Raw genomic sequence first — 25,707 nt, forward strand, 5'->3', positions numbered from 1 at the left:
ACAGGTAAGAAATATACTGACCTCAAAATGTCCTTTATAAACATAGTTTACTGTCTTTGAACCCCTAACAGATTCTGCAGCCTTTTAATGCTTATATTTTGACATTAGATAATCTCACTAAGGTACACCGGAAGGTAGAAAAACCCAGCATGTTTACTTTCTCACCCAGTCTACAGTTCTGTTGGACGCCTGGGAAGCCTCTGGCGAAGTCGATACAGGTGAACTTGAAGAGCCTATAGAAGGGGTCGTCATGGGGGATGTTGATCTCGAAGCAGTAAGGGTTCTTGAGGGCCGGGGGTCGGTTGCAACACTCCTCAATTTCGTTCTTGTTCCGCGGGTCTGTTGAGGTGGACACACAGCACCCAGGTTAGTGGTGGTTAATGGTTGAGATTGATGGATCAGACCTTACTAGCTGGCTACACCATACGGAATGTCTAAATGACTACTGGCTAAAAACATATTTCCATTAATCTTGCAGAACTTTGGGTATGTTATATGAACCTTACATTAACAACAGCCAGGGTAGAAGAAAACTGTTTATGGTAGAGCAGAAAGTTAGGTAACAGCGAGGTAGTTGAAGTGATATTCTGTGAGGGGTGAAGGAAGCAGGCCCGGATTATCCATTAGGCGCAGTAGGCACAGTGCCTAGGGCCTACGAAAATATAACGAGAACTTTTCTTTCCCTTTTTCTACAGGTTATTATTAAATTGATACTGAGGTACTTTTTTCCATTTATTTATTACTTAATCCTATTAGTGTCCGCCAGCTAGCTGTGCTTCTTGTAAACAAAACTTTTTCTGTACTGTACAAGAACACCTGATCACACCCATTTTCTTTTACTCAATTCATGGCAAACATCACTGAATCTTATTCTTTCGACATCACATTTTATAATTAGGTACTAGCTTGTGTTATTAGTGAATATGCTGTCAAATGGGGCCCCATATCTTGGAGGTGCCTAAGGCCTACGAAAGTCTTAACCCGGCCCTGGAAGGAAGGTGAGCTTGGAGGCCTCCAGTGAGTTTTGCCTTACGTGTGTCAGTGAGGTGCCTTATACACTATAAGTTAATTGTGAGTTATTTAATGAGTGTGTATGGGGTACTTACATAAAAGGTGTAGGAGTGAGGGAAGTGCCTAGAAGAGGGGGGATGGGTGTACCTAGAGGGGTAGCGGTGAGAGTAAAGTCGTGGTCCATCAGCTGCCCCCAAGACACCAGCAAGAGGGTGGCGGCGTGGTCGTGGAAGCCGTCGTCGCGGTGGATCATAGAAGACACGATTCGCGGGTTGGGCAGCTGGTGACCGTCCCGAGCCAGTCGCGGGCTGCCGATACCGTCACTGTAGTCTGGCGGGAGGAACCTGCCGGAAGGAGCAGAGTCGGCTGGTGATATTAGGACATGACCTTGGTAGTTTACTGGCGACCCGGGGAGGGCGAGTGATGTACAGTGAAGACACGCGAAAACAAGAACTGAATAAACAAGTTAAAATGCAATTTACCTGGAGAAGACAGAATTGATGGCGCCCCAGGTGGGACTGTGGAGGTTGTTGCAGAGGCCGTCGTACCGCCGGAACTTGCCTGGGGTGCAGGTCATGGGCAAGGCGAAGCGAGGACACACTTTGGTTGCTGATGTCTTAGTCATGTCCACCAGGGGAAGGTTGTGAAACAGTTCCGACGCCGTCAGTCCGTACCTGGCCAGGACAGAAAGTTTGCCATTATTTCTGATTAGAAATGTTTCTTCTTAAACTTTTTTTTCTGAATCAATGAAATTCTCGTTTAGCTTCATTAAGAACCATAACAGATCTGTGTACAAAGAACGCTAGATATTTCTACGGTAGTCGCCCGTGTCGTCGCTTGGAACCGATAATAACAGCGTCGGTGAAAAATGCAATTATTTACAACAAAACCAATAAATAATGTAATGATGGCTTTATTCTGCGATAATTGCGATATTTGGAATGTACAGTACATAAATTAGGTTAAGACGTAATGTTTTGGCACATACTTCTCACGACTGTAAAACAAAAGGTGTATTGATGCAATGAACACTTGCTCAAGGGAGATTATTATTGCTCTAGTTGTGATGCCAATTACTCATTATCTGTCATTATGAGGTTTATACGTGACTTGATCCTCGTGTTTCCATTACGAACTTAGGTAAGACATTATCTCCCAATGTCTTGTTACACTAAAGCCGTGTGTCTCTGTGTTCTCGTATAGAATTTTCCCCACAAGTATTATAAAATTTATCGCAGGGTAATAGAAATGGACACCCATCACCAGTTAGGTTAGGTTAGGTTTTATCGTGTCAACTGTTCTGATGCGAAGCTGTTTGTGTCATTGTTCATTTGTTGTTTATTGTACGGATCTGTAGTTGGAACATAACCTCTCTCTCACTCTCTCTCTCTCTCTCTCTCTCTCTCTAATCACTAACACACACACAAACATTTCTAACGGCAGAACGAAGGTGACTCACGTACTCACCTTGTGCGTTATATCCAGAGCATCAGAAATAACAAGCATACACTATGTTAGTTTTATTGCCAAGCCAAAACATTAGTTATTGTGTCTTCAGCTCTAAACTGATGTCCTGTTTACACTGGTCACCGAGTTGAGTGACTGTCTGTCCTTTTCGGTACATACATACATGCATACATACATATAGTGGACGCTTTAGTTATGGTAGCAGACATTCCGATCGTCCACACACACACACACACACACTACAGCCCCCCCCTGCACGCATTTACTTACTAAACACTACAGCGAGTATAGCAAGAACTGAGGAAAAAATCAAGTGTGACATTCGTGTAAAAAAAGACCATTTTGTGATCAGGTAATGGCCCATTGTATTGTTTCTGGGCCGTTTTGTTCTTGTAACTGTTTCTGTCAGTCGATTGATAGATAGATAGATAGATAGATAGATATGTTGATGGATTTGTTGATTTATTGATTGATATATACATACACCCCGTCATGCATATTGACAACAATGACATGCACTTAAGTTGTGACCCAGACACTGTACAATTCATCACATACTTGACAACTCATCCACACGTGTTGTGGTGTCAAGGTGTCAGTACTTCCGTGTGTATAAGAGAGAGAGAGAGAGAGAGAGTAACCACGGCAATAACCACAGGTGAGGTATGTGTGGGTGCTCGTGGTAACAAGGTCGTTCACACAGCAGCCAGCCTCAGCCTCCCCCACCCAACACCCCCTGGCGACACAAGACGAAGTGCAGCAACAACTAACTTTTGTAATGTGACGCTGTTAGGCTTTTCACACTGAGCCATTGTGAGAGAGAATGAGCGAGTCATTTTGTGTTGCGAGTGTCTTTGTATACTTTCAAAATGTAGAGCTGCATGTTGTAGGTTAGGCTAGGCTAAAACTATAATGTTTTTTAACCTGTGTGATAGTGTATGTGTGTTCCTGTGTAAGTTCAGGATTTCAAATTTGTCTTGGCACTGACTTTCAACCCCAAACACACTGAAAACGTCTTATTTACACACACACACACACACACACACACACACACACACACACACACACAGGTCTTCCAAATACTATAGTTTTAAATTTAAACCCGCCTTATGACTTCTTAAAGTTACGGTAATGTAAAAAACGGTAGAGTAATGCAGATGAACAGGGTTGATGGAGGATGAAGATGTACTTGAACAACACAGAGAACATAGCTAATAGCACACTAGTGAGATAACCCTTAGACTCAAGGCCACAGCAACATACTTCTAGCGCATTTGAGCTAAGTAAGCGACAGATAGCGCTCACAAAAAAACCCACATTTTATGACGTGCCTGCTTGTGTGCTTAGCCACCGAGTAACACATTTTATGCCATTGTCTAAGAACACACTGAGGCTAAAGGTTTTTATAGTAACATAAAGATACATTAACGGCAGTAGGTATCACTTAGTTGGTGTGTAGTGGTGGAGGCTTATCGTGTTAGTTACTTAAATTCTTGCAAAGCACAGCTTGCCACACATCTCCACTCCCTTCCTCCAGTGATATAAATAAAAGAGTTCATTGTGGTGAGCTATGTTAAGGTGACTGTCAGGTGCTTGACTCGTCTAAGATTCTCTCAGACAAAGGAAATATTTGGTTTTAGGTCAATTTCCGTGAAGCGTCATTCCTCCGGACTTCAACGTCAACTGCAGTCCCGTCATAACTTTGTAGTGCTGTTGTTATGTTCCACAGACTAGATGAAACAATAAAAATCTTATTCATAATAAAGTTTTTAGCAGAAGAAAGTTTTTCTCTAGAAATAAACAAAAAGATCTGGGTCCATTACGTGACGTCACTTGAGCTCGGCAACATCTCACAGGAAGCTTCACTATAAAGCCTAACTATCCTTTCTATAATCTTCAGTGTCAAAATTCTACAGTATTTAGAGGATATATTACAACTTAAAATACCCGTAATAATCTTAAAAAATACACAAAATAATAGTCATACAGAGCTTGTGAAAACACTACCATGGTCACCAGTTCATTTTGCACCTCACATACGATCCTCTTGTGGTGTATGATAAGGTCACTTGTGTACAACTTGAAAACCTTATGGGGAAAAGAGTATTGCCAGAAAAAAATACAGCGAAACTTCTATTTAACGGACTACTGTATATGGAGAGAGAAGTGCGTTTTATCGAAGTTTCACCGTATATACTGTAAGTTGAACCACTTCGTAATTTAACTCTGTTCGCCTTAACTTATTGTATACATTTAGACGTCAACTGAACGGCAGGTCATATAAGGAAGGCTGTGATTGGCTGCAGACGTTCTACACAGACCAGTGATATGCATGGTAGCAACAAGAGTCAAGGAGGACTTACTGGGTGGCGAGGATGCTAGAGGCTTCGAGGAGCATCTCTCCAATGGGGGCTATCTCTTCCGGCATGATTTCTCCCTTGGAGGGATTCACAGCTGACAGACAGACAGACATTGAAAAACTTTAAGTCATAACAAAGTAATTTAGTACATCAGATGAAATTTTTCTGACTTGTATTTTTATATTCACTCTCTCCAGAAAAGTATCTTTACGGAAAGGTTCGATGACTTCCATAATGAACACTATGACTCCTGTTGTCTCGGTAGGGTTGTCAAAAACCTTCGTCCGTTGTCATATTGTCTCACACTGAACCGTTAAGATACTTTTTGGAGTGTGTACTGTACTGCTGAATGAAGGTCAATGAATATAACTCGAATCTTGATTTAATGTTTTAGTCATTATTATTTTAGGGTTAACTAAAGCAGAAATTCTGTAAAGTCGGATCAAACTATTGCAACTCTCACTATCAAATATAAACAAACAGTTCATGCCTGCATACATGTTAATAATGTAAAATTAAATCACTCTTACATGTGACTTTGACAGTTTTAATGGATCGTTTACCTATTCGTGAAGAAGCGGTGAACAGAGCAGCTTCAACATCGGCGTAGGTTATACACACCGTGCCCGGCAACCTGTTAAAACCAAAATAAATTAATCACGTGATTTCTATTGGGTTAGCTTCTAAGGGAGCGTCCATGTTATCAAGTACTGTACTGAGGATAGTGAATATCTCGCCAACACACCGTCACAGCCAGTCTGGTTAGGTCAGGTCAGGTCAGGTCCTAACTACCCTGGCCCAAATCAAACGTCCGTGGCACACACGTTATAAGTCAATGTTTATAACACTCACGGGACGTTGACCACGTTAGTGAAGAGCGCCTGACGGTGGGAGGTGTGCCGCTTGACTCCACGTACTATTTGGAGGGCGCAAGAGTCCACCTTGGCCGCATACGCCCACGTCCACATAGACGCCAGGAGCAGGGCGTGGTGGATCATGGCTGACACAATCCTGGGGAGGAAAACGTAAAGAAACTTGAAGGAAAACATACCTCGAGCCCTCTTCGTGTCTAGTTTAACCCTCGATTTCCTTTAACCTGTCGCAGTTTAAGAAATTTCTGACACATACCATCGACTTAAAACCAAACTGGATGTCTACTGTCACTGTCAATAAATTAGTTTAATTTACCTCCATTCCAGAGCCTCGGCATAGCACATATAGTTATTACTGCTTTTACTTGTCCTGCTAAATCAAGCAAAAGAATTTTCACGACCGCATGTTGTAAAGGTAACGAAGTCCTGTTTTATCATATACAGTACTGTATATATTTTTTTATTCACTAATTACCATAATCCACATACAATATAATAAATTTTTCAAGGATTAACCATGACTTGTTAAATACAAATCTTTAATATTTCCCCCCGGAATTTTGCAATATGTGGGTTGTCCAATTATGTTCTTCGAGATAAATATGGTGAAATTCCTCAATACATTACAAACATTTATACTGACTGTCACTGTCGCCACGGTTATTCGATTTGATAAAGCGAGGATCCTTCACACTAAGGTTCTGCGGTTAGTGTGTGTGGCTCAGCGGGCCGGCTCCCACCTGGCGGACTGTGCGGGTGTCTTTTTCTGAACATTGTCCTCATGGGGGAGGGGGGTATGCTGTCCTCGTGGGGGTATACTGTCCTCGTAGGGGTATGCTGTCCTCGTAGGGGTATACTGTCCTCGTAGTGGTATACTGTCCTCGGGGGTTTATTGTCCTCGTCGGGGGTATACTGCCCTCGATAGTGTTACTTACTCTGACTACCGTAGACCCAAAATTATTGTATAAAAGTAAAGCAAAACAAGAAACTTTAGAATACCAAATTATGTAGGACAACAAAAATAACAACAGCAATATGTCTGGCGCACCTCGCTCAATTGTTACCGAATATTGCTGAGTAATTATTATGCTACACCTACACGAGGCGTTCGCACATGACAGCTGAATATTACACGGAAAAAAATACCAATATGGCACTTAAAACAATGTGGGACTTAGACCAATATGGCACTTAGACCAATATAATTCCTGTAATATCCTTCCAGTATTTGACGAGTGTAAAAATTGCTGTGAGGTGTATAACAAACTGACTATGGAAACACTTAGGTGATAGTTATGCTTGGATATGATTATAATATTTAATGGTAACTTAGAAGAAACATGATAAGTGAGTATTAATTTCATACCCTAGATTATTTCACCTAAAGATTAACCACCTTAATCCTAACCTAACCTAACATAACTTAAACTAACCCAACCTAGGTAATGAGGGTGGCAGGAGGTAAGTGTGGCCTTGAGACACACACACACACACCAGGTGGGGGTCATGGCGAGGCTGCGCACCGTCACCACCCTGTTACACACGGTTAGGTAAGTCACCCTCTCTCTCTACTCCAGCTGTTTCCTCCCGAGAAAATTTTATTTGAGTTAATTTCAGACAAGACATTTCAGAACAGGTCGGGTCTACAGTCACCACGTTATAACACTGTCCATAGTTGACTCATTTCCTGTACCCATGAACGCCAGAACCGGGGTTAGGCGGAGGGGGACGTCTGAACTGAACACTTCATCTATAAATAATGTAGCCAGCGCTCCCCAAGGCAGAGTTAAGCGACCTATGCACCCCGACGCCTGTGGTACTCTTGCTGGTGTCGGTACTCCAGCAACTCACAGTCTTAAACATACAAGAAGTAAACTAATAATGTATTTTTTTCTGGTTGTATAAATTTAGCAGTTATGTTGAGACGTGAGGCGGCTAAGAACCCCGAGCCCTCACCTTCCGCCTTCATTGAGGTAAACAAAACAAGAGTTGAGTAACCTACTCGTGACCAACCATTATGCTCCACGAACATAGCGAAAACTTGAGTCAGTATTCGAGTGTATGTGGAAGAGATATTACGGAATTACCTTGACAAATACACTGGTCAGGTTAGGCTATGAATTATATCAACAAATCAGGTCAACCCGCCTGCCCTCAAGCCTCGCCCAGGAATAAATAATTTCCCCATGGATCACCGCGCCCACACCACGTCTGGGCCTGCATGACGGCTCTCAGGGAACTATTTATTATTTTTTCGTAATATCTTCGTCTGTGTGTGTGTGTGTGTGTGCAGGGTAGGTTGTCTTAGTACTGTACCGGCGAACTAGCTGCCAAGACCATTTTTTTTTATGCAAAGGTTCAAACTCTTCCTTAGTGCCGCTGCCAACAACAGGTTAAAAGGTGAAAGGTTTTCCTGGAAAGTTTGTAACTGAGAGTTAGGACGACTGGAGGCTGCTGTAGGGGACCTGTTTTTAATTGTCTCGGGTAGTTCAGTCTCCTTAACCATATTGTAATGAGGACTACGTGTTGGCAGAAATAAATAATCAGTCGGAACGTACAGAAGTTGGTCCTCAAGCCCTGCCCATCACCACTGACTCCAGAAGGTAGTCACAAACACGAGCTCCACCATCCTCCTGTTCAGAACTGTAACGAAACAAAACCAGACACCACAATACCAGCTGTAGGAAGTAAAGCAGTTCGGAGACTCGGGTGGATGAACTTTACGAGGGATTTATTTTTTGTAAACAATGCCATGTCTACTTATACCTAAATAGAACGTTAAGATGAGCCTTTGGTGGTGATGAAGGGAGCCGAGTTCTTTAGCTGTGTTATGTTGTAACTTGTGATAGATAGATAGATGAATGGATAGAGATATAGAAAGGGAGATATATTCAGTAAAATCCTTATACAAGTTTACAGTGATTCAGCTTATACTGTATGTAAAGGTATGCAATTCAATATGTATATAGACAATGGAGGTGAGAAATGCAATATACTTCACGATACTAAATAATCTCAGGGTTGTCGAGTCATTCCTCACAGCCATAAACACTCACTGGTCGACTGGGCAGGTACAAGTGTGTCGCATAACGTGTTCCTACTGTCAGCTTTTGTACCTGTATTTTGTTATACATTAAAAAGGGATAAAAATGAAATTGATTGGGAATCTTCAATAACCTCAAGTGTTGTTAATACAGTTCGTCTTGTTGGTTTAGATTGTATGGTTCGTTTTCGCATTTCAGGAGGCTTAACCTAGAGAATTTTGACTGGTTGAAAGGATACCGCTTATAACTAGGCTTCGTGAGATGAGAGGACGATCACGGGAAGCTCGTCTATATAGCTTTAGACAAATATAAGCTATACTCAACAACATTACTGGAAGGAATATACATTAATTACTGTAAAGAGGCTGAGACAAATGCCTCCAACGTCAACTACATAGAGACGGTATTTGTCGCCAACAGTTCACACTCAGACTTTCACATCTACCGTTAGTCAACACTGTATCACATTAAACCTTAAAACTGATATTTTTTGTTCAAATTAGGGATTATGTTGTTTGTAATAATGTATGTACAGTATATAAATGTATGTATGCATGTATAAATATATGTATTCTTTATTGGAAAAATATAAAGATCATAATTTAATTTCTACTGTGCAGTGTTACTCCGTATTGCAACAGACAAATACAGTGTGTCTGTCTGGGTGTCTGCTCTGAACTAAATATTTCAACAGATTCCTTTAAAAACTACCCACGGTTTAGTGAGAGAGAAAACAGGGCATTCAGATCGCTTCCTGTGGGGATTCATGTCAAAGAACGCATTCAAGTGTGTTAGCTGAGCTGGAACGACACATTTACGTTCAACATGGTAGAGAAAATGGATTTTTATTAACCGTCTTATATTCTGAGTACAGTACACCTCACTACCTCAGCAACATTGAGGTCACAGCTGGCAGATCATGGGTACTGTCTACTGGTAATAGTTTTTGGATGACTCGAGCACTTTCGTTGCTTCGAGGGCATTTGAGTTACGAAAAGCACTCATTTGTGGTGGGTGAGAGGTGAGGGAGAGAGAGGGGAGGGGATTAGGTAAAAACCATACTGGTGGTGATGACTCCCTGTGGGGGGGAAGGCGGCCACAAAAACTGGTCTTTAAAGATGAAAAGGAAAAAGAAAAGAAAAAAAAAAGCGATTGACCGAGCAACGCCAAAAGAAAATATGTTGCTGCCTTCTTGTCGCGTCATGACTAATACTTTTTTTTGGTTGGTCTCTTGCTCAGTGACAGTTCACAGGAAATAGAGCGTGTAAAATCAACTAAATCCGCTAACTTGTGACGATAAGGATAAAGTTAACGAAGAGGATAATGTAAAGTAAATAAGGACATAGAGAAAAGGTAAACACACACACTCGTCATAGTCTTCCTGGCGCCATCTCTCGGGTGAGTAAGTCAGCCTCAACAGCCTGCCTGATCCTCCTCCTCTTAATATTCCGATTATTGTAACGTTATCCCCTACCACCATATGAAGCGGTTAGGGTTAGGTTAAGTTAGTCTGCATTTGGTTAAGTTGCACTGGGTTAGGTTAGGTTAGGTTAGACTGGATTGGGTAGGTTATGTTAGGTTAGGTTGGATTGGGTGGGGTTATGTTAGGTTATATTAGGCTTTGTTATGTTAAATTAGGTTAGGTTGGGTTGGGGGAAGAAATATTACGCTGTTTTTAGTCATTTGTTTACGTGCAACATGGCAGGTCGTGATTGGCTGGTTGGTTGGTCAGGTACAGGTCTTGTTCCTTACGTGTATACTTCCGGCATAAACAAGTCAACAGCATAGAGGATTATGTTCACTATTACTGATCCCGGTGATGAACTCATGTGGTTAGGTTAGGTTATTTCGGGTTCAAAGTTGTGTGTGTGTGTGTGTCCGTTCAATGAACTTAGATTGGCTCCGGCAGGTGAGGTCATTTTCACTTCCCTATAAATAAAATAAAATAAAAAGCGTAATTGCATGAATCGTCTACCTGAGATGAACAGAAGGCGTCCAACAGGTAACAGTGAACCGGTGTGACAACATAACTGACCTGAACTAAACATGTCCGTAAAAAAAAAATATATTTGACGTTCACTACTTAAGTCTCGGTTCTTATTAGCATTCTATTTTTTTTTTGTAGATAACCTGAATATTAGTTTCCCCAGCTTATTACACCTAATGATTAACCATTGCAATGCTAACCTAACCTAACCAAAACTATAGCTGTCATAACTTAGTCTAAACTGAAATATATTGATCTAATTCACTTATAAGCCGTGACGTCACTAACTGAAGTAAAAAAACTGGATTGTAATTGGTGACATGTTTTGTGGTGTTGTGTGACGTGGAGGATCACTGTTCTCACCCTCAACACCTTACGTGGTGTGTCCGGCGGGACTTTACCTGGCCGCTGTTGACCAAGTCTTACCTGACACTCCTGTAGCCAACTTTTTGTACTGCGAGAGAAAGCTGATATTAATTGTCATCTCTGGGTCCGGTGTGTATTTCCTGCTCAGTCACTGGGCATTTCACCCATCCACTATAACGTGTCTACCGATCAGTGGTCATTTTACGAGGCATTCACCCTTTACCTATACCTTCCAATCAGTGGGCATCTTTGAGGCATTCACCTCTTACCTACCAATCAGTGGTCATTTTACTAGATCATCTCGACTTACTCACTGCAGAGTGGATATTTTACGAGACAAACACTTATCTACCAATCAGTGGACATTTCACCCATTATCACCTCTAGGCTCGTGCGGCTTCCAGTACTTACACTGTAAATACTGGGAGATGACTGGATAAATATTAACGTGTGTGAACATTAGTGGACCCGACGTGAGAGTTCATCGATCTATATAATCTTACGTTCACTTGTAACACGTCAAGCCATATAAGTTATTTGTACGTTATCATCACAGTAATAACAAAACTTTATCATTCCCCAAACAGTAGCATTTTATCATCAAAGAACCGCATAATTTGTTAAAAAAATATTATATATATACGACTTGATTGCCATAATTAGTGTTGCAATTTATTTTAGTTTATATATTTTGTTAAGAGAGACTAGTATTCCCCCCTACTTCCCCTAGATAAACTTTTATACAGTATGTGTATTAGACTTGGGGTCACCGTAAAGGTTCACAGGTCAGACGATGACGTCACTCAACACCTGGGATGTGTGTGTGTGTGAACAATCCTATAATCTATAATTGTTGCTGAACAAGTGTAATTACTTATCCAATCACACGCTTCGAGACCTTATGTGTTGAAGAGTAGTAATAACATAACATCGACTATAGGTGTGTTAGGGAATATCTGCCAGAATTTGGCCAACAAGACAACGACGACATTCGGAAAGCGACACATGACCACTTTCGTAACTACCACCACTGCAGGTTCTCCTACGCGCCAACTTTCTAGTGGTGATGAAAGTCTCTTATTTAGCGACTTGCAACTTGGGAAGGCGATGGAAGTTGGCGACATGGTAACATGTCCCTCCCTGAGGCATTGTGAGTTGGAGGGAGGGAGCAGGCGGGGACTTTTTCTGGGACACCCTGCACGTATAGTCATCAGTACTCAAAACATCGTGAGTAGTGGACGCTGAGTTTAGGAAGACTGACTGACTGGCTCTTGTGTCTCGTGTCATCAATTGCTCTGGACCGAGAACCTGATGTTGCAAGACTTGGCACATTGATGTATATTTTTTTAAGAACGTAGGTGTGTGCGTGTCTCCCCCGAGGGTCATTAGTGAAGGTGTGTGTGTGTGCCCGGAGGCTGACCACAGCAAGCAGGGGTCACAACACCTCACCTAAGTACATTCTTCCATACTTGAATTTCACCCTAGCAGTGAGTCTCTTATTCCTGTCAGGTATATATCCGTTCTGTTATCGTTTTAGACTGATAATCTGTTTTCTTTGTAATATTTACCATAAAAGGTTTAGAGATTTAATGAGTTTTGTGAGATGCCACCTGTGAGTTCCTGAAGTTATGCATGTATAGAGTCAGGTGTGCTGGAGGAGGTAAGATGTATCCCTTTAACACACACCTGGAGTTTAATTGAGGATCAGGTGTTCAACGTTTCCATGATATTTACTTTTTAGTCATAACACACACACACACACTATGAGTCAGGCTGAAACATCTGTTGGCATATTTCTCCAGGTAGCACTAATTGTACACTGTTTACCTGAGGCTATGATTTCTTCTTCTACAGCTCACGTAACTTACCTCATGACAGCACCACGAGTAACACATCACAATGTTTAAGTGAGAGATGAAGTGACCTACACAACGATCAATGACGCTAATATTTTGACTTGAGTGAGGAAGTGTTGCTCCTTCACCTATTAAGTGACAATACTTCGAGACACCTTCTAGCATTCCCTCTGTGTAAGTTGAAAAGGAAAATCATGGATAAATACTAACTATCCTTTTGTTTACTGGTGCGTGTGTGTGGGTGTGGTCGCTGGCTCACACTGGCCGTGATTTGACCAGAACACGAGGACCAATGAGTGGGAGTTGGTTGTGAATATTTTTCTGCATTTCAGTTACGCTTCCCGACTTTCTCCTGTTGGACCCTGTGACGTCATACCCGTACCCGTTGAAATAATAAAAAAATATGACTTGCAGAAACATTTTACCTTGAGTTCTTTAGGTCTCTTAGTAGGGAATATTTACAGTATAGTCTTAAATAACATTAGTAAATCATTCTGTATCACGTAACAAGACAGCTGAACAAAAGAGTAATTCATTTGGTGATAACAAGAGTCCCGTCACGTGTCGAGTGCAAGACCTCAAGTGAAAGTGTTTAGCTCACAAATTGGAGCACTCCAGTCAGTCATTTACACAAACAAAATAATTTACGGTATATTTCTCTTGTTAATGTCACCTCATTAATGTTTACTGTCAGTGACGTCAGTAAATGAGTGACGTCACTGCATGATATTCTAATTTGAATTTATTTTCCCCAGGGAATGACACTTTAGTAAATGATTAGTAGACGAATCAGGAACTATTGTACTCCACTTTTACTTTCTCAATGATACGGATATTTTCCTTCCATACTTTCGATTGTCAGCGTAAAATTGTGCACAATCACAGTTCTCAATGTACTACAACGATTTTTCAACAAAAGTTTGTGTGTATGTAAAGGAGAGAAAGGGGGGTGAGGGGGTGAGGTAGCCACTAATGGGCGGGAAACACTGAAAGGAAACAATGACGGCGGGAAACAAAAGCTCAGAGTGTTGGCGGGGCTGACGGTCTTACGTAACGCTCAGCTGCTATACACCTCTAGACACCTTCGTAATTACATCGTTAGTTATAATTGAACCTGGTAGTTAGAGCCTCTATCTGTCTCTCTCTATTGACAGTTTACCCTCATACTGGTCATTGATAAGGGAGGTCGTGAACACCTCTCTTATAGGGTGTGGCTGGCTGCAACCTCCCCCACCCTCCCCACACACACACATTCCTACGCACCATTAAAAAATTATATATATAATTTTCAGGACTCAACGCGGAAGCTTAAACAATTTCCCCCGTTTTCATGTCACGATTTCCTGGGAACGCTGTCTCCCCTGTGACCACTACCACCACTATCACAACAACCATCATCACAACCACCATCATCAGCACTATCACAGTCATCACCACCACAAAACCACCACTGCCACAATCAGGGAAAGGGCGAGGGAAGGGAGGGAGGAAGGAAAGAAGGAAAGGAGAGGGAGGGAGTCAGGGGAAGGAAAGAGGGAGGGAGGGAAGGAAGGAGGGAGGGCGACAGGGAAGGAAGGAGGGAGGGCGACAGGGAAGGAAGGAGGGGGGCGACAGGGAAGGAAGGAGGGAGGGCGACAGGGAAGGAAGGAGGGAGGGCGACAGGGAAGGAAAGGAGGGCGACAGGGAAGGGAAGGAGGGCGGCAGGGAAGGAAGGAGGGAGGAGACAGGAAGGAAGGAGGGAGGGCGACAGGCAGGGAAGGAAGGAGGGAGGGCGACAGGGAAGGAAGGAGGGAGGGCGACAGGGGAAGGAAGGAGGGAGAGCGGCAGGAAGGAAGGAGGGAGGGCGGCAGGGAAGGAAGGAGGGAGGGCGGCAGGGGAAGGAAGGACAGGGAAGGAAGGGAGGGCGGCAGGAAGGAAGGAAGGAGGGAGGGCGACAGGGAAGGAAGGAGGGAAGTCGACAGGGGAAGGGGAGGAGGGCGGCAGGGAAGGAAGGAGGGAAGTCGACAGGGAAGGAAGGAGGGAGGGCGGCAGGGAAGGAAGGAGGGCGGCAGGGAAGGAAGGAGGAAGGGCGAGGGGAAGGAAGGAGGAAGGGCGGCAGGGAAGGAAGGAGGGAGGGCGGCAGGGAAGGAAGGAGGGAGGGCGACAGGAAGGAAGGAGGGAGGGCGGCAGGGAAGGAGGAGGGCGGCAGGGGGAAGGAGTGCCCGTGACGTGTTTCAGGGTTGAGACATTGTACTATTTAACGTCTGCTTTTAATTATGCTAAAGTGTATGTGAGGTTTATTATTATTTTTATTATATACCAGTCTATAAAACACGCACACACCACTATACACATAAAACAGTAACCTGTTAATGATAAAGGGTATAATCAAACTATCTCCCCAAAACAGGTATATATTAGTAGCCAGTCATTCACCTCACAAGAACACAAAAACCACAACGAGTTTTACGCCTTTAAACAGATCGTCCGGGGGGTTCTCGAGCTGTAGGTGTTAATAACTGATCGATTTCATCACTTTTCTTAACAGGTTATCTTAACAGTGAAAGTATTTACATTATTTTGGTGTTAAAGTTTCATTTGTTATGAAAGACGAGAAAAAAAGTTCCAGAAAGTTCCATAAAAAGGTTAATAACGCAGGTCAGTCTTGAACTTTACCAACTTTAAATAGTGATTGTAAAGATAACTCTTCTCTGGTTATTTTTAGCACTGTTTTGTTTATTTCTTTAGTATATTAATTATATAAACTGGTGTGTGTTTACTGTACATATATACAGTATATATATATATATATATATATATATATATATATATATATATATATATATATATATATATATATATATATATATATATATATATATCAAGAAAACGTGGACAAGATAAATCTTGATAAAATCACACGAAGGAAAGAACGGTGTGATTTTATCAATATATATATATATATATATATATATATATATATATATATATATATATATATATATATATATATACTCGATTCCAGTGACTGTTGACTTATTTTCTTTAAAGGTCAAAGAATCTCTCTCTCTCTCTCTCTCTCTCTCTCTCTCTCTCTCTCTCTGTATGTGGTCGATTAATCAAAATTTATCCCTGACATCTCACTGTCTCTCATGACTGGCAATATGATGTTCTCAGGCAGGTAGGGTGACACACACACACACACACACCACGCCCAGGAAGTTGTGGGTTATGCCTACTACCCAGCCCCGCCATTCATCAACCTTTACTAAAAATAAATAAATATAAGTGAAATAAAAAAAATAAAACGTAAAATAAATTTGTCCTAAGAAATGTATACCGCGTGTTATGGTGGTCACGTGTTACAATAGAAACATTGACTGACTCACTGCTAACCTAACCTAACCTAACCACACGACACACCTGAACTTTCTGTGTTACATCTCAACGCTCACTCTCTCTCACTGTCTGGTTTATTCTTCATTTTTTTTCTTTTCTTTTTACATCTTTATATAAATAGATGAAGTAAAAGTTGCCACACACACACACACACACACACACACACACACACACACACACTCTTTTTACCTCCAAGTGGTCGTGTTCTCTCGTTCATAATATTTCTTCAGCACGTTGTTGTCGTGCAAGGTTAGGTTAGGTTAGGTTGGCGTGGTTAATCATCAGGTGAAATAATCTGGGGTGCCTAAACTTCAGGTGATCCATAAAAAAAACCTTACTGTAACAATACCTCGCGCGTGGGTGGGTGGTTCAGTGGGTGTGTGGGTGGTTGGGTGGGTGGGAGGGGAAGGAACACCTGAGCTATGAGGGCAAGTACCAATACCTGGAGCGTGGGTGGGTGGTTTAGTGGGTGGGTAAGTGAGTGGGCGGGAAAGAAACACGTGAGCTATGGGGACAAACAAACCACACACACACACACACTGTACCTCACCACAAACCTCGTCGACCAGGATTTGAAAAACGATATTTTTTTATTTCTGTTGCTAAAAATAACAAGAGCATTAAGCTATACCACAACCGCCTTATCAACTTCCTCAAGGTGTGAAATATTAGGTGGATGAACATCTAATCTCCTTGTACTAGTTCTGGCACTTATACTTTACACGTAAGTGGGAGTCAAAAAAGTGGGAGTAAAAAAACAAGCAGGTCCTGGGAAGTAAAATTAGTTGCTCAGGACAAGGGGTAAAACAGGACCAGGGAAGGGTAGGTTTAAATGTATACTATACAAACAGTAGGAGCGTTAGAAATAAAATAGACTTGCTGAGAGCGGTTGTATGTACCGAGAATGTAGACTTCATAGCAATCACCGAAACTTGGATGAATCTGGCGAGCAAAATTTTTTTATCAGAGTACCACATAGAAGGGTACAACCTTTTTCACAAGGACAGGGAAGGTAGGAAGGGGGGAGGGGTCGCACTCTTCGTCAAGGATACATTAAAATGTTGTATTAATAATTCAATAAAGGGTGAAATAGGAACCGAGTCTGTGTGGGTAGAAATCACGGAAGGAAGAGAAAAACTAATTATGGGAGTGATTTACAGGCCCCCAAGTCTTGGCAAAGAAGCAGCTCAGCCCATATGGCAGGAAATGAGTAGGGCAGCAAAATATAACAACCTATGCATTATGGGGGATTTCAACTTCAGAAATATTGACTGGGACAACATTGTAGGCGACTATGAATCTGAAGACTTCCTAGACGCAGTACAGGACAATTTTTTGAAACAACTAATTACAGAACCTACTAGAGGTGACAATATATTAGACCTAGTATTAACAAATAAAGAAAATATTATCAGAGATATCACAGTAGGGGAAGAACTAGGTAACAGTGATCACAGAGAAATCAGGTTCACCCTAAATTGGGAAACGAAAAACAATGACAATATGGTCAGAGTCCCAAACTTTCGGTTGGTGGATTATCAGGGGTTAAGAAGGTACCTAGGTGAGGTCACCTGGGAACAGTCACGTCAGTTCCCAGTAGGAAGGGGCGAGGTCATAGATGACACAACAATTGATCATGACTATAATATATTCACTAGTATACTACATAAAGCACAAGAAGAAAATATACCATACAGAAAAATTAGGTCAAATAAGAATGAGCCAAGGTGGATGACCAGAAAACTTAAACATGACATAGGAATAAAGAAAGGAATATATAAGAAATTAAAGGGAGGGGAGGAGCAGCTAGGAATGTTAAGAAAAATGTAAGGAAAGCAAAGAGAGACTATGAAATCAAAATAGCAAGAGAATCCAAGGCGAATCCCAAGGGATTTTTCCAGGTATATAGGACAAAGGTCAAGGAAAAAGTTGGGCTTTTAAAGTCAGGGAGGGGAGAAGTGATAAATGGCAGTGAAGAAATAAGCAAAGCATTGAACAGCTACTTCTTATCAGTTTTCACAGAAGAAATTTTCTATGAAATTCCAGAGGTGGAACTGATATTTAAGGGAAAGGAAGAAGAGAAATTAAAGAATATCACTCAGAAAAGAGCATGTTCTTAAGAAGATAAATAAACTAAAGAAAACAAAATCCCCAGGGCCGGATAAAATTTTCCCTCGAGTCTTGAAAGAGTGTAGGGAACAGATTAGCGGACCCCTCGTAAACTTATTTACAAAATCATTAGACACTGGAGTTGTGCCAGACTTGTGGAAACAGGCAAATGTAGTACCCATATTCAAAAAGGGAGACAGAGCATCAGCGTCAAATTACCGGCCGATCAGTTTGACGTCAGTAGTGGGGAAATTTCTTGAATCAATTATAGCAGATAGCATCCGATCGCATCTAGAGAAAAGCAAATTAATCTACGACTCTCAACATGGGTTTACAAAGGGAAAATCTTGTCTAACAAATCTGCTAACGTTTTTAGGAAAGTCTTCGAGGTAGTAGATAATGACGAAAATTACGATGTTATTTACTTAGACTTTAGCAAAGCATTTGACAGAGTACCGCATCAGAGGCTTTGAGAAAAATTAAGGCTCATGGTATCGAGGGAAAGTTTTAAATTGGATAAAATCATGGCTCACCGATAGAACGCAGAGGGTCAGCGTAGATGGTGTTAAATCTGAGTGGGGCCGTGTAACCAGTGGGGTTCCCCAGGGGTCAGTACTAGGCCCACTCTTGTTCATAATCTACATAAACGATCTAGATACTGGGATCAGCAGTGACATAAGCAAGTTTGCGGATGACACCAAAATAGGGCGGCAGATTAATTCAGGGCAGGATGCAAATGCATTACAGGAGGATCTAAATAAACTGCAGGGGTGGTCTGAAAAATGGCAAATGAAATTCAACACCAGCAAGTGCAGCGTACTTAATATTGGAAGAACAAATACTTATAATGTATACAGCCTTAACAACATCAACCTAGAGAAGTCGACTTGTGAAAGAGACCTAGGGGTACTTGTAAGCCCGGACCTACGGCCTAGAAAACAGTGCGTTAATGTTCGAAATAAGGCAAACAGAGTATTGGGTTTTATATCTAGAAGTGTAAGTAACAAGAGTGCAGAGGTCTTATTGCAACTATATCTTGCGCTAGTCAGGTCGCACCTCGATTATGCGGTTCAGTTGTGGTGCCCCTATTATAGAATGGATATAAATTCACTAGAGTCGGTGCAGCGAAGAATGACAAAAATGATTCCGGGACTTAGAAACCTTCCATATCAGGATAGGTTAAAGAAACTTAACTTGCATTCCCTAGAAAGACGAAGAGTGCGGGGAGATGTGATAGAAGTATTTAAGTGGGTGAAAGGAATCAATAAAGGGGATATAGATAAAGTTCTTATACTATCCGAGCAGGATAGGACTCGGAGCAACGGATTCAAGTTGGATAAGTTTAGGTTTAGGAGGGAGATAGGAAGAAACTGGTTCACAAATAGGGTGGTGGACGAGTGGAACAAGCTTAGCAACTATGTAGTAAATGCGGGAACTCTGGAAAGTTTCAAAAGGAGGCTAGATAGATTCATGGATGATAGAGAGTGGTAGTAACTCTCGACAGGAGCTGCCATGCACAGGCCAACCGGCCTATTGCAGACTCCTTATTTTCTTATGTTCTTATGTAAAACAAAATACAGTAGTTCTGGCACTTATACTTTACACGTAAAACAAAATAGTTCTGGCACTTATACTTTACACGTAAAACAAAATTGTTCTGGCACTTATATTTATCACAACTGAGCACAAACTTCCTCACTCTCTGTCTCTCTGCTGTTTGAGTTGATAACATACTGTACCTGAGGAGTTGGAGAGTGTTCACAGTATACTTCACACCGGCCTCTACCTCCTCTCGGTGCATGGGTGGAGGTCACGTCTTCACCTCACCTCACCTCAACCCCGCCTCCGTCACTCTTGTTCCGGTTCTAGCTTTATACTGAAGGGGACAAGAGACCAAGGGTGATGACGATACTCTCTTTCTCTCTCTCTCTCTCTGTACCTCAGTCAAGGTTGAGAGTGAAAGTGTCAGGCAGGTTCTAGTCTGTACTACTTCTGGTTGAGAAAGGTTGCCACATGCAAGCATGTTTACCTCCTCTCCTCCCTCCTCCTCAATTCACTTTTTCAATTTCAATTGTTTATTCCTTGATAGAGGAAGCGGGATCCTAGTGCTATCACTAGTTACCCCTGTACAATAACACCAGAAGCATCTGGCAAGTGTCACAAGTAAATACAGTATGAATATTATAAAGGGGCTTACTAAAGCTTAAGGAAGGAAAGATATTCCTTTAACACATAATCAATGTTATTTACATAGTATCTGGCCAGTATGGGGAGGATCATCGTGTCTCCGTCAGGGGGTCGTGGAGTGGTGGTCCAGCAGGCGTCACGGAAGCGTTGTGTGTGGGGACATCTTAGGAGGTAGTGGATAAGGGTGCGGCTGTCGGGTCTTCTGCATAATGCACAAGAGCGTTGCTCAGGGGATGAGGGGATACCAATCTCCCAAGCAAAGTCATACCCAATGATGATACGGGCAGCAATCACGTCCACTTTCCGCGACCCTTTCCCATAGACGTACGAGGGGTCAGGAAGTTTACGGAGGACATCGTACCAGGTGGGCGGGGAGTCCAGGGGGATGGCCCTCCTCCTCTTCTTCCTCCTGTTCTTTCTTCCTTGGCTTTCTCCGTCTCTTGCTCCTCCTTCTTCCTTGGCTTCCTCCTCCTCCTCCTCCTTGGTTTCTTCTTCGTCCTCTTTATTAGGCCTCCTGCTTATCTTCCTTATCTCCATCTTCCTCCTTGGCTTCCTCCTCGCCGTCTTCATTCCTCTTTCTCCTCGTCTTCGTCCTCCTTAGCTTCCTCCTTCTTCTTATCTGCCCTATCTTCCACCTCTTCCACCTCGTCAGGAAATCAAGCTCCCGACAACTGGTTTCTACGACCCGAACATCACAGCCTCGACCTGTCTAACACTTTTACCATCATGAATAGCGGTTCCTCTCCTAGGTAGTAGTTAGCAGCCATTGAGAGAGATATACGCACGCCAGAGAACCATTCCTCAACACGCCAGAGAACCATTCCTCAACACTCCAGAGAACCATTCCCCAACACTCCAGAGAACCATTCCCCAACACTCCAGAGAACCATTCCTCAACACTCCAGAGAACCATTCCTCAACACGCCAGAGAACCATTCCTCAACACGCCAGAGAACCATTCCTCAACACTCCAGAGAACCATTCCCCAACACTCCAGAGAACCATTCCCCAACACTCCAGAGAACCATTCCTCAACACGCCAGAGAACCATTCCCCAACACGCCAGAAAACCATTCCTCAACACGCCAGAGAACCATTCCCCAACACGCCAGAAAGCATTCCTCAACACGCCAGAGAACCATTCCTCAACACTCCAGAGAACCATTCCTCAACACGCCAGAGAACCATTCCCCAACACGCCAGAGAACCATTCCTCAACACGCCAGAGAACCATTCCTCAACACGCTAGAGAACCATTCCTCAATACGCCAGAGAACCATTCCTCAACACGCCAGAGAACCATTCCCTAAAGATAATAATCATTCCACCTTGAGTTTTTTCAGTTTATCTTTTATCTGTTATACGGAAACGATCTTAGTGTGACAATGTTTATTTTGTTACTTGGATCCAATTGTGGGTCAGGGTCTTATTAGTCATGAGAGTCAAGGAATTTATTTTATACATCGTGTACGAATTTTTTGAATCATGGTCGTGAATACTGAAGCTTAGTCGTTTTTTTTAGTTTTGTTGTGTAAGCCTTCATATGACGGACTTCTAGCTCAATATAATCAGTTAGGTGGAGGGTTTCATATATAACGGACCCTCATATAACGGAATTACATCTCTATATAATTGTTACAATTCGTATAAGTTTAGTTAATCTTTTGGCGAAATAAACTGATGATCCAAATTCTTCAAGTGATCCTTTTATTTATTAAATTTATCATAATAATTAAATTCCCGCATATTGGTAATTAAGACAATCCTAACTACTCTTGGTAGGTTTGATCAGAGGACAATAGGTGGATGTTGGCCTGGCGCTGGAACCATAATGATAGTGTTTTTTTTTTGTTTTTTTTAATTCTTGATCAGACAAAAAAAAGTATAATTAATGGAGCCAAAATAGAGCAAAATACTTCGAAATATTTCTACAGCAACACACCTCAACACACAACACATTTCTACAGCAGCACACCTCAACACAACACATTTCTACAGCAACACACCTCAACATATAACACATTTCTACAGCAACACACCTCAACACAACACATTTCTACAGCAGCACACCTCAACACACAACATTTCTACAGCAACACACCTCAACACACAACACATTTCTACAGCAACACACCTCAACACACAACACATTTCTACAGCAACACACCTCAACACACAACACATTTCTACAACACACCTCAACATATAACACGTTTCTACACAACACACCTCAACACAACACATTTCTACAGCAACACACCTCAACAACAGCAACACACCTCAACACAACACATTTCTACAGCAACACACCTCAACACAACACATTTCTACAGCAACACACCTCAACACACAACACATTTCTGCAACACACACACAAACATTCTACAGCAACACACCTCAACACAACACATTTCTACAGCAACACACCTCAACACAACATTTCTACAGCAACACACCCCAACACAACACATTTCTGCACAGCAACACACCAGCAACACACCTCAACATATAACACATTTCTACAGCAACACACCTCAACACACAACACATTTCTACAACAACACACCTAACACATTTCTACAGCAACACACTACTCAACATATAACACATTTCTACGCAACACACCTCAACACACAACACATTTCTACAGCAGCACACCTCAACACACAACACATTTCTATAGCAACACACCTCAACACACAACACATTTCTACAGCAACACACCTCAACACACAACACATTTCTACAACAACACACCTCAACATATAACACATTTCTACAGCAACACACCTCAACACACAACACATTTCTACAGCAACACACCTCAACATATCACACATTTCTACAGCAACACACCTCAACACACAACACATTTCTACAGCAACACACCTCAACACACAACACATTTCTACAGCAGCACACCTCAACACACAACACATTTCTACAGCAACACACCTCAACACGTGAAAAACTCCGCCTTGTGTTGCCATCACATAATATCTGACTATATCTTTATATGAGAGAATAGTTTCTTATATCAAATTCTATAATACAGTGAATTAAGTTGTTGCAGGGAGAATATCATTGTTGTTATCTAAGACACAGACGTTAATTAAGATATCCAGTTACTTTATGCCGATAGCTCGTGTTTCCTGGTTTAACCAAGCGACCTGGTGAATGCTATGATTGACTGTAGTCTTCTTTTTTCAATTTTTGTTTCGTCTTCAGTTCAAACATTAGTAGAAAATTTATGTCGTGTTTATTTTTGTACATTAGTTTCCTGGCTATAAGTCGTGTTTATTTTTGTACTTTAGTTTCCTGGCTATAAGTCGTGTTTATTTTTGTACATTAGTTTACTGGCTATAAGTCGTGTTTATTTTTGTACATTAGTTTACTGGCTATAAGTCGTGTTTATTTTTGTACATTAGTTTACTGGCAAAAGTCGTGTTTATTTTTGTACATTAGTTTACTGGTTATAAGTCGTGTTTATTTTTGTACATTAGTGTACTGGTTATAAGTAGTTTTTATTTACGTATATTAGTTTGTGATCATTGTGACTTAATTTGTTTAATGACGCCCCAATGGACCCCAATTTCATCATTGTTACTGAGGTAGGATATACTGGTAATATACACCTTTGAGTTAGCATCTTTACTCTAAGTTCCCTTTACATATCATTTGGCTGCAACGCATGTGGTGGGTGTGATCCTGGTGACCTAGTACCTACCTCATCTCGGCGGCCTTAACACAATCAAGAGTCCGGACGTGGCAGTATCGGGGTGACCACCAGAGCCACAGTACCACGAGCAGGTTAACTATTATAGGTCTACAGGTGATGGAAGTATTAACTGGTGTCACATATAGGAAAGTTGGACACCGGGATCTTGTTGTAAATGCTCACAGGAGGAAGGCGTGGTTAAGACTGACTGGCCAAAGGTTTCGCTTGCCTTTTATACCTCCAGACTTACTCGCATTATTTTACTCGCTCCTCCCTCGTACACGCCCACGAAGCGCACTCATTCTTGGTCTCCAACTGAGCGGCACATTTACTTGCCCTCCTCCTTCCCTGGTTCCCGCCACACCCTAACCTCTCTCCCTACTCTGACACCCCACTCCACCACCACTTGGCCCACACCCCACCACCAGGCCCACACCCTACCACCAGGCCCACACCCTACCACCAGGCCCACACCCCACCACCAGGCCCACACCCTACCATCAGGCCCACACCCTACCATCAGGCTGCCCCGAGTACACGCACGAACGAACGCACACACACACACACACACACACACACACACACACACACACACACAGACGCTCGCAGATATCTTCCATTTAAAGACGATTGCTCTTCTGCTCACTTATTAATTACAGTAATTGTGAGAGAAATAAACCAGGCCATATGGAAGATCAGGAATTTATTGGGTTTTCTTCAGATACCCAACAAGCCCTACTTCAGACGGATGTCGGTGCAGTAAGTGGACTCCAAGTGGATCGGGAAGTGGATCAAGCGGCCCCACCCACCTTTAGCCCTCACTACACACGTCCGCAATCTGCCACAGGTGTCGACTTCCTTCATTTAATTCAGTTTTTGGAAGAAAACCGACGACAAGACGACATCAGGAGGCGACAAGAAGACGATGAACGAAGGCGTGAAGAGAATCACAGACGTCAACAAGAAAATGCCAGGTTCAGTGCTATTATCGAGTTGTTGGCACCTGTTAACCTTCAAGCAGCTACTACACCTGCCTCTTCGTCCACAGGTGCACCTGTAGGGCCCTCTTCAACTTCTTTTCCCCTCCACAGAAAGCACTCGCTCAGAGTCCACCGCCACTCCAAGCTGATGCCTCGTTCCAGGTATTCCGTGAATGGCGTCGGTGGTGGGACGATTATTCGATGATGGTCGATTTATCAAGGTTGCCTAGGGAGAAACAGCTGATCCAGATGAGGATGTGTCTCACCCTAGAGACGCAACGTATCCTGGAGCACACCCTGCAAAATCCCCACGGCACAGACAAGACTGTGAAGGACGTCTTGGATGCTTTACAGACGCATATCAAGGGCCTC

At 42.3% G+C, this 25,707-nt stretch overlaps 1 protein-coding gene across 2 annotated transcripts in view; it reads right to left on the minus strand.

The window, feature by feature from the left end:
- Positions 1-24,547, minus strand: part of LOC121853192 (lactoperoxidase-like) — a 37,291-nt gene extending 12,744 nt beyond the window's left edge. The window contains exons 1-7 of one of the 2 annotated variants that reach the window (XM_042347173.1): positions 24,365-24,547; positions 5,691-5,849; positions 5,402-5,472; positions 4,842-4,932; positions 1,494-1,685; positions 1,159-1,355; positions 166-339 (exon numbers count right to left, since the gene is read on the minus strand). In XM_042347173.1, the coding sequence (XP_042203107.1) occupies positions 166-339; positions 1,159-1,355; positions 1,494-1,685; positions 4,842-4,932; positions 5,402-5,472; positions 5,691-5,849; positions 24,365-24,369 (889 nt within the window). In that variant the 5' untranslated portion in view covers positions 24,370-24,547. Of the gene's footprint in view, positions 1-165; positions 340-1,158; positions 1,356-1,493; positions 1,686-4,841; positions 4,933-5,401; positions 5,473-5,690; positions 5,850-20,189; positions 20,295-24,364 lie in introns of those variants that run through there. The other variant, XM_042347172.1, reaches the window with a different exon arrangement.
- Positions 24,548-25,707: the final 1,160 nt, after the last annotated feature.

This window comes from Homarus americanus, unplaced genomic scaffold, assembly GCF_018991925.1.
Source record: "Homarus americanus isolate GMGI-L3 unplaced genomic scaffold, GMGI_Hamer_2.0 scaffold32871, whole genome shotgun sequence".
NCBI classification, from domain to species: domain Eukaryota; kingdom Metazoa; phylum Arthropoda; class Malacostraca; order Decapoda; family Nephropidae; genus Homarus; species Homarus americanus.